The sequence below is a fragment of the Nelumbo lutea genome, chromosome 1, assembly GCF_056320005.1.
Source record: "Nelumbo lutea isolate HS-2025 chromosome 1, American lotus-T2T, whole genome shotgun sequence".
Lineage (NCBI taxonomy): Eukaryota > Viridiplantae > Streptophyta > Magnoliopsida > Proteales > Nelumbonaceae > Nelumbo > Nelumbo lutea.
In genome coordinates this window covers 17,158,935-17,175,988 of record NC_142684.1, presented here as the reverse complement: position 1 = coordinate 17,175,988, position 17,054 = coordinate 17,158,935, and the positions used below count along the sequence as shown (strand labels likewise).

General features: G+C 37.7%; 1 protein-coding gene across 1 annotated transcript; it reads right to left on the bottom strand.

Moving 5' to 3' along the window:
- Positions 1-4,395: 4,395 nt before the first annotated feature.
- LOC148873736 (trihelix transcription factor ENAP1-like) lies at positions 4,396-15,723 on the bottom strand. Its single transcript, XM_088963843.1, has 2 exons — positions 13,746-15,723; positions 4,396-4,849 (listed from the first exon to the last, which is right to left on the bottom strand). The coding sequence occupies exons 1-2, from the start codon at positions 14,575-14,577 to the stop codon at positions 4,836-4,838; spliced, it is 846 nt and encodes a 281-aa protein (XP_088819969.1). The 5' UTR covers positions 14,578-15,723; the 3' UTR covers positions 4,396-4,835.
- Between the last annotated feature and the right edge of the window lie 1,331 nt (positions 15,724-17,054).

Below are 17,054 nucleotides of genomic sequence, written 5' to 3'. Positions count from 1 at the left end.
CAATTTACCCTTCAAATTTGAGAAGGCAAACACTTTTTCATGCAATCTGTAAGCATTGGGTGAATTGGATGTGCTTTGAATAGTAATAAAACTCCTGTTGATTTAAACCCAAATTAACCAAATTGCTCCAGAAAAATCGACAGTAAGTGAGCAAATGATGAAGAATTTCATCTGCTTACCCACAAAACACACATCCAGCTTCTACTTCTATCTCTCAACGGGGTAGTAATGATGAGGAGGAGTGTTTTCATCACCAGCCTGGTCTGGTCTGTACAATTGGTTGTTCAACGGGGTAGTACCACCGACCAAGAAATAAGATCAAATGTATGAAGCACCCAAGCCAAAAGCCTTGGTAATTTCCATGGTTTTTAAACTGGACCGGAACGGACAGTTGGATGGGAAAAACTGGGAACCAAATAGGTGATTGGTTCTGTTTTTTGGCCAAAACAATTGATTTGGTCAATTATACACTGACCCATACAGTCAAATCATCAAACTGTTGATCGAATAATGGTTTTTGACAGATTTTTATTTAATTTTTATTTTTTAAGTCAAAATGGGTCATTCGTTGAAACCAGATAATTGGACCATTCCACTCGAGAACTAATCCCAAAATAGTTCCTGTCCGGTCTGGTTTTAAGAACCTTGGTAATTTCTGAGTTGAAAAAAAAATGTTCATCGATGTGTTGTTGATCAAATTTAAATTTCCCTCTACCTTCATCTTTTATTTTTGAAATTTGAGGAACCCAACGGTGGGGTTTGTTTGGATGAATTGAACAGGTAACCAGTCAAATCAAAGGGCCCCATCGAGTAGACATAAAACATGAGTGGACTTGTCCAGTGAAACCTAATAAAAACATTTGGGGAACAGGCATAATATTCGAATGGAATGGCCAAAGAATATATCTATGGAGTTTTAGACTTATATGGATTATATGGAGAAGCATTAGAATACACACAACCACGTGTTCAGAGAAAGTTCTCTCTCAAATGCAATCTTCCTCCCACCAAAGGTTTTATATGGATATCCTATATCATATTGATAAATTTAAAAACGGATATTTATTGTTTTGGATATGGTGGAAAGATATAAATATATTAAAAAATAATAGATCTTATAAATGTATTAATAATATTAAATTTAAGATTAAAATAACCATGAATAAGGTATAAATATAACATGTAATAAACAAAAAGCTACATTAATTACAAATTATGGGTATCACATGATTTTCAGATTTTCCTAATTTTTTGGATAAAAGTCCATAAATATACTAATAGAAGCCTAAAGCATTACAAATCTAACCAAAAGTTCAACATAAATTGCTACTTATCAAATACCTTTTTATATAATACTAACTTTTGTTTCTTCAAATAACCAATATATTTTATTTACTTATTTATGTTGATTAAACTATTAGCTAATTAAATAAATAAATAGTTTCAGTTTAAAATATATAAGGTCCATTAAAATTTCTTAGATACATATAATATATAATTCACAATTTCAATAATTAGTAACTAAATACTGACATAATTGTTTTATTTAACATTATTTTTATTTTAGTAAATTACCAAAATTAAAGAAAAATTATCATTTTTGGCATAAATAGTTGTTGGCCAATGGATTTGATAAATCATTTATAGAAATCATTTAAGGCATATAAAATAATTAGGTTATTTGCATTATTTTTGGATTTTTATTTTTTGGAAAAACCGATAAATCTATTAATAGAGGCCTAAAACATCACAAATATAGCCACAAATCACCTTTTTCTTTTTGCAATTGAAACCCCAAAATACATAAATCTATTGAACATTAATGATTAAATGAAAAAAAAAACATGCAAAATACCTTCACTTCTTGTTTTATGCAGTTTTTGAATTGTTTCCATTTTTTGCAGGTTATAGTCTCCTTAGGCTATTTTGGGTTTGAAGAGAAAAGGTAGGGAAACCTATACAAACTCCTAGTATTCCTTCAAATCAAACACAGCCTTAGGGCTTAGGCTCAGTTTGGAAGGAGTACATGCAAAATAATAGAAAATACAAAGTTCTGCACTCTATATATTTGTATTTGTATTCCTTCCAAACTGAGCCTTAATTATTTTTCTTTTAAGACAGACACAATTGATTATTTAAAAAAGAAAAAGAAAAGAAAAAGCTTTAAAACCCATTGTGTCCATTGGTGAATTGCATCAAGTAGGCTTGAATGAATTCTGAATAAATCCCCAAATGGTTTTAAGAGGTTTCAACTATATATCCAAGATAAAATAACATAAAAAATTATTTATTATAAATCAATGTATAGATACATATACACTAAAAGCAGGTTGTATACCTTTTTCTTTTGAAATGTCTAGGTTCTTTTTTTAAGGAAGAAAAGAACTGTTAAGATTCTAAAGTTTTGTATTTTATTTTGCCTTTTGTAAATGCCGAGTTAAATCATTTTTAAGGTAAATAAAAAAGAAATTAATTAAACAAAAAGCATAGGGAGGGATATACAAAACAAACCCCGATAACAATGAAAGCCCAAAAAGCCCAGGCCTAAAGTCTGATAGAACACAGAACCCTCAGAAGAACTCAAATACTCCCAGCCAAACCAACAACCACCCCCATAAAATAACTACATGACGTCCCAGTTAATTCATATTTTTAAGTAGCTTAAAGGAAAGAGATTTGGGCTGGAATATAGATTAACATTGACAGTTAATTGGGTAAGCTACATCAGACCACCCCTATTGGGTTAGGTCTTTATGGGACCAGATGGGCTGGAGATAAAATCATGCACAACGGGTTGAGCAGCCTATCATGAATGAACACGCCAGTATTTCGTATACATGGGATCATCCACCTCCAAGGTCGAGCCTATTGGCACTGACCCACCTCAGTTTTTTCGAGTTTGGCGTGGGTGGACCCAGTCCACCTCCAAGGTCGGACATGGATATATAATATTACAGATTTGACACCACTTGTCCATTGCCAGCAATAATTCATTTTGTCATCCCAGGCAAGGTTCAGCAAACCCTTAGTTGAGTGAGTTGCTTTTTTCAGGCAGTCTGATACTCAAAACTTGGGATTGAAAGGAGGTTAACGTCAATATGAATTCCAATATGCAGCATGATGAATGCTCAATTGGTCTCATTCTTTTTTCAAAGTACAACAGTAGTAAGCTCTATGGTCTCAACCATTGGAGTTTGATGTGTGCACTAATCTATGATTCAAATAATATTCATAGTGCATGACCATGTTCATGTACAACTGGATTCCGGATACGCCAAACCATTGCCACTCTCATGTTGCTTCCCTTCTTCACCAGTTTTGATTCGGTCAGACAGATGAGGAAACCCAGGCCACCTTTCAACCATTCCACCTACAAGAGTTGTTTCCCATACTAAATGGCTACTAATCAATGTGGGGGAGTTGTTAGCTTTTTGGAGGCAATAGGCTTTACATTCCTTAAAAAGTTGATTTGCTAAAGAGGGTATAAAAGGAGGAACAGGCGCCGGATTGAAAGAAAAGGTTGGCTAGCTCTATACTATGGGAATCCAAAGGATGGAAGTCATGGCCCATGCATCATTTTACACTTTCTGTTACTTTCTACTTTCTGGAAAAGCACTTGCTGTTTGGTTACTGTTTTTGCTCTTGTCCACAATGGACTAAATCGGGAAGAAGTACAAAGTTCCAGTATGGATTCAGAAACTCGTTACTGTCTTCACTTGTTATTTACAAGACATCCAGGGTCCTCGATTGTCCGTTCAAGAATTAATTAAGTTTGAGTCAGTGATGTCAAATCATTTTAATTTGCCAAACATTAACGGCCATTTCCTTGGGATAGGCTTAGACAGACCCAGGCAAATATTGTATTTTGTATTATTTTGTGTACATTTGGACTGTACATATTTGTATTCAGGTGAGCATATTCAGACTCCACACTAGCGACTAGTTGACATGATGAAGATGTCACCAAAACCTCGGGAATTCGTGGCAACACAACACTTTTATTACAGTCGCCTAGTATTGAGGAGACGGCTTCGTGAATCCAGAAGTGAGGAAAAAGACTAGTAATCTCCTTGGTTGCTTGGTCAAGGGAATTGGGGATCTAGGCTTCGCATCCCAGTTTCCTTCAGTTTTATTAATGCATCCACAGTTGGAACAAATTAGATCATCAGATGCATCAAGGATGTGAACAAGAAAGTCCCCAAATTTGGAAAGCTAGTACATCATCTATTTCATTTTAATCAGAAATAGAAAGCACATTAAGAGGGCTGCAAGTATTCGGAAAGGTTTCTTTTTCTTTTTTTCTTTTTTCTTTTCTTTGGATGAATTTGTGAGACACCAATATTTTCTTCTGCGGACTGCGGGATGACAGCTGATCGATCACCAGAGGAAAAGAGATGAAGACAAGCAAATAGGTAGAGTACATTGGAGCAGGTACAATTTTAAGTTCTAAACAAACTAAATTACCAAGAAAGAAAAGCAGATAGAACTGCCCAGTGTTGGCTGAACAACGAAGGAGAAGGGAGGACAAAGGAATATATATATATAGTATAATAAAAATTGTTAAAACCTATCTGCCCATAATCTTCTGAAGCGTCCCAAACTAAAATAAGCAGAATTCACAAGAAAGCAGGTTCTACTGGCACTATACAACATCACCAAAGCTTCAGTGCCAGGCTTCCACTCTCCACCAGGACATTCTTTTAATCCCAAGTCCCAAATATAGGTGGAGTAATATGTTCTCCAGGGGCAAATCTCATCTCCAGATTCTGTAAACCAAACAGCGCATCTCCCAAGAATGGCCTCCTCTTGCCAAGCTTTCTCTCCCACACGGCTAGCTATAAATTACCGTCTGAAATACATGGACAATAATATGAACAAATTAGCACTAATGAAAGATTTCATTTCATGTAATTAAATAAAAAATACAGATAATTACTTCTCAGACATGGTTATACATGGTTAAATCATTTGAGGACTTGGTCAAACATAAGAAAGACAGAACATCATCGTAATCCCCAACCACGAAACAGACACCCATAAGATTTCATGTCATTTACCAGATGCAATATCTAAACATTTTGTTATCTATCAGCTTTCTCAGTGATAATTTGAGTAAGCAGGTCTTAATGTAAACAACACAAAACATTCTGTCATCTATCAGCTTTCTCAGTGACAATTTGAGTAAGCAATCATCTATCAGCTTTCATCTATGATGAGAAGCACGAAACGGCTAAATTCCGTAATTTGCCCGTTAATTAGAGCTAAAATCAATACATAAGCAAAAATAATCTCTAGTCCATTGCTCTACTAGTAAGTAGTAACCCAAGTTTTGCAATGCAACAAAACAGCTGTGAACACTTGACCCCCATGCCAAAGTGACAACTGCAGGTAGCACCAATCGGTCAAACAAATCATAAGACTACAAAACAGCCTAATTCAGTCATTTGCCTGTTAATTAGAACTAGAATCAATACAAAACAGCTACCACCAGCATTTGTATGGAAAAACCTACTACAAAATGCACGTATTTGTTTCCGACAACAAAATAATACCTAGGTCTATTGGCATCTTGCTCTAAGGCATCATATAAACAATTAGCAAGTATACTTTGTAGGTAAAGTAAATGTGGTGAATTAGGAATATGTTGTTATATATCATCATAACCACCTTTATTTGAGCTATTTCATCTAAGTAGGGCAAACAGAACGAGTCCTCTTACTCCATTTCACTCCAAGGCCATAATTTCCATTGCAAATTGAATTTACAAAGCTAGTCAACTAATATATACTAAACATAAAATTAAGACAAGACAAGAATGTACACCCAAAAAGAAGTAATAAGACTGAAACTACAGAAATAGAGACAGTCAGAGACCAAAAAAAAAGTGTATAACATGAAAGAAAGAAAGGATAACAGTGATCAAATGGTCAGGAATCTTTCAACCATCCTTTGGGCGAAATAAAGACAAAGGAGGGTCAAGCATCTTTCAACCATCTTATTAAATGGAACAAAAAGAAACTTTCAAACACAAAATAACAAATAACAATAATGTAAATTTCAACTACATAAACGTACTAACTAGTAAAAGCAGTACTGTTAGATAGGTGTCCACCGCTTGTCAAAATTCACAAGGTCAACTTCCAATTCTAGGTTCTAGTAATTCATGATCACTCTCACATGCCTGGCATTTAAGAAATGTGATCATTGACAAATCAAACACAGAGACTAGGCAACTAAGTGTTTTGCACCACAAAGGAAATGGAATTGAACTTCTTGATATACATACTAGTGGACAACTAAGTTTTGAACTTCTGATATACATACTATTGATATTATGATACTCACAATGGATGCAGCTTTTAGAATAGACTGCAAACCCTATATGGTCCATTTCGTCAAAATGACAGTACTGGGCCAATCAGTACTCAGTGCTCACAAGGAACTCCCTCTCCTCTGATTTTCTTTTTTTTGTTTTTGTTTTTGTAGTAGTAGTAGTAGTAGTAGTAGTAGTAGTAGTAGTAGTAGTAGAAAATGTGTTGATTAGACAAAACTTTAAGTTCTTCCTTATTGGTTCAGGTTTTAAAGTCTTTGGGGGTTCAATACAGCATTTAGCGATGTTTATATTGATTAAACCCTAACAAATAAGAAAATAATAAAAGGAATTTAGAATATAAACACAGAAAATAAATATTTTAGTTTAATAGTGCCTGTTTTATAATTATGATGTCAAAAAATAAAGAATAAAAAAGTATTTCATAATACATAGTACAAAACTGTTTGGCGATTAGGTGAGGCGAGCCTCAAAGGGCGCCTTGTTGCCTAGGCATCACCTTGACAACTATGGCATAGGTACAAGCCCCATTTGGAATTCTTAGTATATGGAAGGATTGGAAACAAGGCTCTTGCTTTCTGGTATTAAATTAGAATGTTAATGCATTCTGGGCTCCAAAAAGCTTTTCAACAGGGGCCAGGGCCTTGAATTCTTGGAATTCCTTTCACCCATCAGGTAACAAATGATATTTCAATAAACTTTTATAACCTGTATAAACTCTCAAAAATTTATTGAATATTAATCAGAAGTTTTCTTTTTTGAAAGGTAAGTATGGATTTGCTTTACTTAAAGGGTGGAAAACCCGCAAAATTATTAAAAAAGGCCCCCATGAGATAAGGGGGCTCCAGTGTATGATATACACAGCATTTACCAAAAAAAAAAAAAAAAGAGAGAGATTCAGCCTAGATCATGAGCAATATTTAATTCCAGTGGTTACATAATTGCTGGAATGAGGTACCCCTGAACTCCTTTTCAGAGCACTCCACTTAGCTAAAAACCTCTATGCTTTGCTTATCACATTCACAGCCACCACCTGCAAGCCTTTGCCTGTAAAAATGCAATTGTTCCTCTCCCCCCACAGCAACCAGCAAACCGTAAGGGGAGAGGCCAGCCAAAGCATCCTACCCCTCATACTCAGACTACACCACCAAGCAGAGAACAGAGAGCAGATGCTACTCAGTAGAACCCAACTCTTCCCAAAAGACTTTACAAAATGAGTCCATATTCAGTATGAGAAGAGGCAATGGAGCAGAAAGTGGTTGACTGGTTCCCAACCATTCTCACATAGGCAGCATCTATTCACCAACAAGGAAACACCATTCCCCTTGCCATTAAATTGTCAACAGTTTTGTAAGTTGACCAGAAGTTACAAACTTACAGTAAGAACAGCTGTTTAAGATTCAATTTAACTCCACCAGCTTCCAATGCAATCCAAACAATCCTTGATTCAGAACATCATCACAGGTTCTCAGGTAACAAATGCACCACAACCACAGAGTTGTTGAAACAAAAACTGCTAAGCACTTTCAGAAACAAAATAAGAACTTGAGCATTGTACACCTAGCAATATAAGACACAATCTTCAGATTATATTGGAATTTTATAACACTATTCTTAAGCCACATACACCAGCAAGAAACCAGTGTTATCAAAATGTAGACTAGTCATCAACTAGTTGACTGATTAGTCAGTTCAGGGCCAGCCAGACTGACTGCATCACTAATTAGTTGACCAATACTCATGATGCAATCGACTAGGACAACTAAGCATCGACTAGGTCGACTAGTCAAATAACAACTAGTTGACCTAGTCAACCAATCACCACAAGTCATTTTAAAACTTTATTTGTTTGTTTGTATCTCTAGTTTTTTGAAATAAAATAGAATATATCTGCACTCGGTTATATTCATGTTGTTACTTTAAATATTTGTCAAGGAACATGATTGGATAATTGTATATAAGATAGAAAAAAAGGCATATAATAAAGAAGGCAGTGGAGGAGTCCTTTCAAGTTTTCTTCCAATCAGTGTTGTGAAGGTACAGAGTTGCCACAAACAAAGGGCACATCAAATAATCAAAGTTGCTCACTTTCTTTGGAAACTTTTTCATTGTTTGGAAAACAAAGACCAAACTAAATGTTTGATACCATTCATTTCTTGCACAATTGTATGTCAAATCATTTATGCGATTGCATCAATATCTTAAATTTAGAAGACATCTGTTTTTTATTGACCAGTCATCACATCAAGTAGAGAGGATTGATAAATGATTAAACCCTACCACTTTGCAACAGAAAAAAAAAAAAAATCTCCTCCACCTATGGTACATGAAACACGTGCTAATTTCTTCCTTTTCACCAACATATGGTCATTTAGACGATGCATTAAAGTACTGGAGAGTGGCAACACAAGAATGAGTGAATTTAATGGGGGCATTCCTACCAAAAGCCCCAAATATTGAGAAAAAATAATGTGGAAGATTGGTGAAAGTGAATTTAATGAGGGTATTCCTACCTCGCAAAGAGATATGTAGTATTTTCCAAACCGATAGTTTTTTGGAGAGTATCCATTATTGAGCTCTAAAAGGCCACAAACATGGATTTCCTCCATGAAGTACCCACTTGACAAGCCAATTGGCAGCAAAGCAACCTAGGATCCTAGAATACATCACTATTCTAGACTTCTCTAAGTAAACCCCTGAAATGCACACTCTCTCCAGGTTGATTTTGAGATTGGGCAATGTTCAAACCATTTAACATGTGCAAATTTCTCAAAGCTTCACAACTTTGGTCTTCACAGAATAGTAGGAGATTATCTAAAGTGCAAACCCCTAACGAAACCTACATTATCTGCTCTCACAATTAATCTACTAAGAACCATGCTACCAAGGTAAAGAGGAGTGAAGGACCACCCTGTTGAACTCCTAGACAGCCAGGGAAGTAATCATTGGAGGAACCACTCAAAATAGGCCCTGATTTTCCCTATAATATATAGATGAGAAGTTAAATACCAGACCTAGACCATTAAAATTCTAATGCCCCCTCCTCCCAATTTCCATACAAGGGTACCAAAAACAGACCATCATGGCTCCATCTTCAGACTCTTTCATCTAATCAATTATCTCAATTTTAAATACTACTAAATCTTTGACACAAGGCCAATAGAACCTAGATTCATTAACATATATAAAATTCCTTTTACCATAATAGGCCTGGAAGTGGTAGTAATAAGGTGAAGACTCAGAATTTTATGTGACACGTGCAACTGCATCATTCAAATCTCTACTATCAACAAACTCTAACTTATCTACCTGACAGTAAATCTGCACATTTTTTCCTTCTTTTTTAGTACCAAAGAGTACCGTGAAAAAGTGTGAACCTTATTCAAGAGGAGTTATACACCTGGCCCCAAGGTGCCAAAAAAGCCAAACAAGAAACTGTATTTTTTTATCAATAACAAAAAAGTAACTGTCTATTTGTCATATATAACGAGTCATGAAAAAAAAAAAAAAAACCCTTGAATTCCTTGCTTACTGATGGGTATAAGTTGTTCCAATCACTGTCTCTTGTTGTATGTTTAGATTCTCAAAAATATAAACATTCCTTTCCTTCCATATAGTCCAAAATATCACAGAAAAGTAAACTCCCAAATCCCAAAGAGTCTTGCCCCTCTAATTCAATCCTATAATTGATGCAAAGGAAAGCAAAGAAGACTCCAAAAATATTTAGGAAATTGGTCCATGACACCTGGATGAACTCACGGTGAATAAAGAGGCAGTTGGTTGTGTCCACAGGCTACAAGAAACATCAGATAGTAGCATTCTTCTTCTAGTTAGTTGGTCTTGGTCCTTTGTGAGACATTTCCAAATGAGAGTAACCGAATCATACATGCTACCCTTGACAGAACATGGGAACCCCAAATTTGATCTACTGGTTAATTAACTCTCATAAGAACATGCAATTTCTTGTTAAGTGATATAATTCTAAAGACCCCCATTTGCATCACCCATAACCCTAGACAGAACCAGCCTCTGAAGAGTTTGGTGAGTTTTCCTGAATATTTTCATCCAAGACACATTTAGTAACTCTAATTCCAATTGATGAATGTTGCACCTGAAACTTGGAAACCAGAACACCACATGGGAACGCACATCATGGCACCAATGCATCCTTATTTGTGGTGGCCATAAATAACAAATGAAACAGCTCAAGTGGAGACTGGAAGTGGTTGGTAAACACACCAAGTATCTAACCAAAATTTGCCCTTCAGCCACTACCAAAATTTTATCCATGAGACATCATCACCACAAATCTACTCATTTGTTGAAGAGAAAACCTAATATGAAATTTTTTTATAATTTATAGTAAATATCAAATTTTATAAAAAGGAAATTATTGAAAATTGTTTAAGCGGTATCAAAACCTCTTCTACAGATCAATTCATGTGTTAGCAATGAATTATCAACTGTGATTAATGTCAAATCCCTTGTCAATTATTTCAAATCATTTATAAATAAATTTTTTTATTAATCAGAAATTAGAAAGAAGAAAACTACATAAAAATTATACAGGAGGGCACACACATATGTTGGGGAAAAGACAAAAAAATGTAAAAACACCTTCCCCCGAAAAAGTTACCAAAACCTTCAAGAGAAAATCTCTCTACAGAAAAGGCCCCCAATTCAGCAACCACACCCAGCAGCAAACAACCAACACAATGATCTCAAACCCAAGGTGACACAACAGAGCAGTATCTTGGAGGGCACCATTCACACAACCTGACAATCAGTGATACCTTAGTATTTAGCACATGTACCAAGTATTCAGGTGTTCAGCAGGTCAACCTTCAAAAGACATGGAACAAAAGCACAATGATAAATACTATTAGCTACATAAATAATCTAAGAATAGAATATAAGTAAGAAAATTAAAATATGGTCCGCGAATTGGATCTTTACTTTCTTGTGATAGATGGTTCATTGGTACTAAGTAGCATGGTGCTTTTCTGATTTCATCTGGGAAGTAGAAAATTAGGAATCTATATCTATATTATATAGACAAAAGAGGGAGGCTAAGAGTCTCACCTCAATTTCACAAAGGCATCCTTCTCCTCTCGTTTGTCACACATGTGGTTATTTATTTACAAATTAAACTATTAAAAATATGTCAAATAAAAACCCTCTTAGGTCTTAACTGTTTCTAATAAAATCTATCATTACTCTCTCCAATAAGATCATTTTTAAAACTCCCTCACTCTCTCACTTTCCCTCCCCCTCCACCTCCACCTCCACCTCCCTCCCACCCAATAGTCAACGTTTGTAACATCTCCCCTCCCCCATTAAATCCCTCCTTTCCTATTAAATTTCATCAACTCATTTTGACTCTCTCTAATAAAGTAGGAGGTATAACCTTAGATGCATTGTGTCAAGGGCCAACCCAATACCAACCCTAAATATGGACCCTAGCCTGGACCCAAACTGACGTCAAAACCCAACTTTGCTAACCTAAACCTAACCAAATTTCTATTTAAACCTATGCACTTGCTAGTATCATCAAGATGCTACAAGAAGTGTCATGCCAAATGCCAAATATCAGCACAGATAGACATTCTAGTTTACCTGGTAACACACCAACACTGCACAGAACTACCAGAGCATAGATAGAGACTTGCATGATCACCCTTAACTACAACACAACAAAGGCTTGAAGTTCATATTAACGATAAATAAGACCCTTTTATCATCAATTCTTACCTCTCCTTGCAAACCTAGAATATTTCTCCCCCACATTCAGCTCTTATCTCCATTTAGCAATTTCTGGACCACTTTAAAGTATATCATATTAAAATCATATAATTTCATTCTTTCCACGTTCAGTGAATAAAAATGAGACTAAACTTCATTCACAAGACACTAGCAACAATCATCAAAGCTACCCTCCAAGAACCAGATCCATGCTTGCATCAACCAAGGATATCAGACAAACATGTCAGAAAAACAACCATAAAAGGGGCAATGGAAAATGGTAGTAGACAAATCTCTCTTCTTTGATCAAAGTAAAGAAGACATGGTGGTTAACCATTTATGTGACTGTATGTGGTGTATGCCACAAAGTGTGCCTACCCAGAAGGACAAAGCACCATCAGGAACAGAAAGATAAGTAAAAGTTACGTCTTTTCTAAAAACTGCACTACCATTCCTGCACATAATATAGACTATTTGCTACTATTACTCACTCCAATCAAATTTACAAGACAACTAAAGAATTTTACTGACCTCTCGAGTCTGTCAATTAACTCCAAAGATGGGTCCATTTGAAATGCCAATAAATCCACGAATGAGGGCATTCGTGGAAAAAGAAGGAAAGCCCTGGTAGGTAGTGAACAGTTTTAGGACTTGTCTAAGGATCAGGCCTTTCTAGGAAACATGACCAATTTAACATGCACCACCTCCCACCTCCCCTTGCTCCAGCATACACCAGTGGAGTTTATCATATACTGCCTTCACAAGAATATGATCATTCATAGGGAAGTTTCTCTATAGAAGTAGGTGATGCTTCAATTGTTGCCATATAGGTTGAGATACAAATTCAAACACTTGGTAAGTGATCCAACGGTAAAACTCTTTAGCCTAACTGCAATCCTATCATTGCAATCCCACCGTGACCAAAATGCAAACAAAATGAGATACAGAACTGAGTTCAGTCCACTTCATGATACAACAATATGATCAATGAAATGAAATGTTTCAAGAAATCGGGAAGAGACAAATAACTCAATGTCCAACATCAAGAACTTGCTGGAAAATATAGAACCTCAAGCCCTTAATATTCACTCTCTGTCTTTCACAACACTAGATCATATATGTGTTACAGTTGAAGGTAGAATTAAGAAAGTCATTTTACAACTGAAGATAATTTATAGGATCACTTTATCACAAATCCAGGCACAAAAAAAAAGCAACCAAGTAAAACAAATAATAATACCATCACTCATCCCATGGTTAAGACACAAAACCACCAAAAAAATGTTTCCACAATCAACTGAACCCTCAGACGCTAGAAACACAAATTCTGTTATAATTCTACCAAAACTCACACCATAAATGATAGAAAATATGGTACACTCACAACCAATATCCCCCCCCCTTCAAAAGCAATCCTAAGGCCTCAAGGTTGCACAAATTATCGCTAGCATACTAGCAATATATTGAAGGAAAATATATTTTTGTCACAGAGTTTTAAATTAAAAGCCACAAATATAAATAAAAATGAATCAAGTGGATAACTCATCACCGCTTCTGTTCAATAGATATTTGCACACTATCCATCTAAAGTTAGTTACATTTAAAATTGAATATTAAAGCCAAAGATACAACGAAAGAGAGAACAAATCAAAAGATCAGAGAATGCACTCACCAGCAGCAGCCGCTCTTTTTGCACGCTTGATCTTCTCAAGCTGAACCTGTGTATCCATAAACAACTGCATCCTCTGGAACTCCAAATCCTTGGCAAACTGCATCCTCTGCTTCTCCAATTCAATCATCTGCCTCTGTTTCGCGCCCTCCACTCTCTCATAAATCTCCCCAAATCTCGTTATAGCCTGAGCCAGCTGTCGAAACCCATCCGCCTCCCCATCTCGACGTCGACTCTCCGTGCTCGACCTCGACGACTCAGAATCCGCGTCGTTCTCTGCAGCCGCAGCTGCAGCAGCAACCGCCGAATAGTTCCGCCGGAAGAAGGAATCGTCGACCGCAGGAGACGGCCGCTTCTCCTTCGCCGACCGGACGGCGACCGGTACCGGAGAAGCGTGCGGCAGCGAAGGAGGTGTCTTCCGGTAGGGCAAAGGAAGGGCAAGTGGAGGCGATGGCTTCTTCGCCGGCACGGTCGACCCAATCAGGGCATCGAGACGATAATAGAAAGGCCAGCTACTGGTTAGGGTCCCGTCCGAAGCCAAAATCCTAGCTTTCTCAATCTTGTACTTCTTCTTCAAGGTATCGATCCGGTTCTTGCACTGAACATCGGTGCGACGATTCTTCTTAATGGCGCCATGTCGGGCGTTAACGGCGTCAGCGACCTCCTGCCAATGCTTCTGACGGAGGTTCCCGCGGTTGAGCTCGATATACCGATCGCCCCAGGCTTCGATCAGCGTGTAGGTGGCTTCCTCACTCCAGCAATCCTCACGGAAGGGCAACGGATTGTGCGACGGGCGCGCTTGAGCCGTCGTCGTTGGGGCCTCCGATCCGTCCATCGCCGTCTCTGCTTTGAAGTTGAATCTTCCGAAGAGGTGGTGTTTGTTTTGTTGTTGTTGTTAAAGGGGAGGGATGGAGACGAGATGCGTCGGTAGGATGTAACGTAGTCGTAGCGGCAATGCGCCGGCTGTCGACAGGCGCGTGAGCCGCATGTGTGGGGTTACGGTCAGGTCGCCGGTAAAGCGCGCGTGCGGCGACGTTCGCGCGGATGCTTGCGTCATTGCTCGGCTCCGATCGAATCGGCTCGGCTCGGTTACACGCACTTACGTCGTTGTTGTTCTCTCTCTCTCTCTCTCACTGACCCCTTATTATTTTGGGATTTGTTTTTTCCGTGGTTGAGGCAGACGGAAAGGAGAGACGATTCACACAACTACAACTACAAGGAAAGAGAGAAGAAAATTCCGGTTGGTCTCTGTCTACGATGGGACTTACCGATATGGCAAATGACCATCTTGCCCTTGTAATGTAGGGCTTATTTTCGTCACCTTGGAGTTTCAATGGTTGGTCCGGGAGGGTAGTTTGGGGAAGGAGAGGTTGAAGTGGGAGGGGGTGGAATCTGTGAGCTGCCTCGTTTGTCTCGCTGTCGGCTAATTAATGTGGACCGTGCTTTTGGTGAGGTGGGTTGGTCGTCGTGAGCCGGTGGACGACTCTAGAGACAGCACAGCAGAAATCTGGAAAACGTTGGGAAGGCTTCTTGCTCTACTATTGGGTGTGTCTTGGACCACAATAAGATGATGGGCCTGGGTTCACCGAGATTGTACACGTCCTTTGCTGGTGAATGGTGGTGGATGGTTACCCACCCACCACTCCATGGGTCCCACAGCCCTACTCCATAAGTATGCGTATATCGTATAGCGTGTACTTGACTTCACCGGTGTAGTGCACCCTGGTCAACCGGTTTTGATTTATGAATTGAATCAATATCAAGTGAGAACTGATAACTGGAGAAGCTCCCTCCAATTTTTCATATACAATTGCCACGTGGCAAATAATAAGTCCCACGTAAACGTTGAGGGCACCGGGCTCCCTTGTCACTCGTCACTCGTCACTGGTTTTCATGGGCCACTATTAGATCGGTTACCAGTCACCAACTCACCATAGAGGCTCATGTAGAGAGAGAGAGAAAGAGAGATACAATTTTCAATGGGCTTACTTAGCAGTTAGCATCTTCAACCGACTGAATATATGCTAAACTGCTGCCAAATAAGTGGGCCATTTGATGTTGACAAAGATTCCTTGTTTTATAGATTTTGCAGCCCAATAAACCGTAAGCACCCATACCCACACCATTTTTGAATTGGTATTTCGGCCCACCAAATACCAAATTCTGAGATCAGCACAATTACGCAGTTCATTTGTCTTCTGCAATTGACTTGAGGGCTGTTTTGGCAAGTCCTTTTTTAACTGGATCTTTCCACAGCTAAGAAAGACCAAAAGACGGACCAAGCTTTTTGGAACTCGTCTTTAAAAATCAAAGATCATTTGTTTAGTATACTGGTCAATCGGGCTATTAAAAATCGAGTATAAGGATGTTTTAAAATGCAGAATTATCAAATCTTCATTTGAAATCTCTTGATATTTGGTCGTTTTGGCATTTCACGAGTTTCTGGAAATAGGTTTTTCTGGTTTTCCATCTTTTATTGCCAAACCAAAAACAAAATCAAATTTTGGTCTTTTCTGATCTTTGAAAAGCACAAAAGACACATGGAAAATTTTGCCAAATGCCTCACTGGTAAATAAAGCTGTAAACAGGTCTGATTTGGATTGGATTCAGTAAAATCCAAATCTGATCGGATTATTAAAAACTTTCATCCCAATTTGGTTTGAAGTTCAATTGGATTTATTATAATATAATTTTTAAAAATACATTTTTTTTATAATTTTAAATATAATTATATAAATTTATATTTTAAAATCACTAAATATTAATCAGGTCGTATGGAGTCAAATCTAAATTCAATCCAATTATATAAACACATCATTCCAACTTGAGATAATTAGATCAGATGTGGGGCCACATGTTTTCTGGTATCATTGACAAGCCTACTGGTAAAGCAGGGCAGTGTCATTTATGGATTGGGCCTAATCTAAGTGGTTCTAGATAGACCTGCCCTTTCCGAAGAGCCCAAATTAACTGAGTGTGATAATGTGTTAAAGAGCTGTGTAACCAATAGAACACTCCACATCAGCCAGAAAAGTACATATTCCCCAAAAGCACTCAATCTTTCATTCCACATGCATAGCTGATGTAGTCATATAGGGCATTATTATTGGTTATACAGTCCCAAGTTCACATCTCTGCCCCCACAAAGGGCCACCCCATAATGCCCCGCAGCACATCCCCGTGCGTGTATTGGAAACATCTCCCGATGATAATACCAGTCCCAATGATGTCATCATTGGGAGATCTTCCCAATACACGGCAGGGATGTGCTGTGGGGCGGAATTGTGATCTCGTCCCAAGAATAGTAATAAC

Excerpts from the sequence above, each read along its gene's own strand:
- LOC148873736 (XM_088963843.1), bottom strand. The coding sequence starts at position 14,577 with ATGGACGGATCGGAGGCCCCAACGACGACGGCTCAAGCGCGCCCGTCG.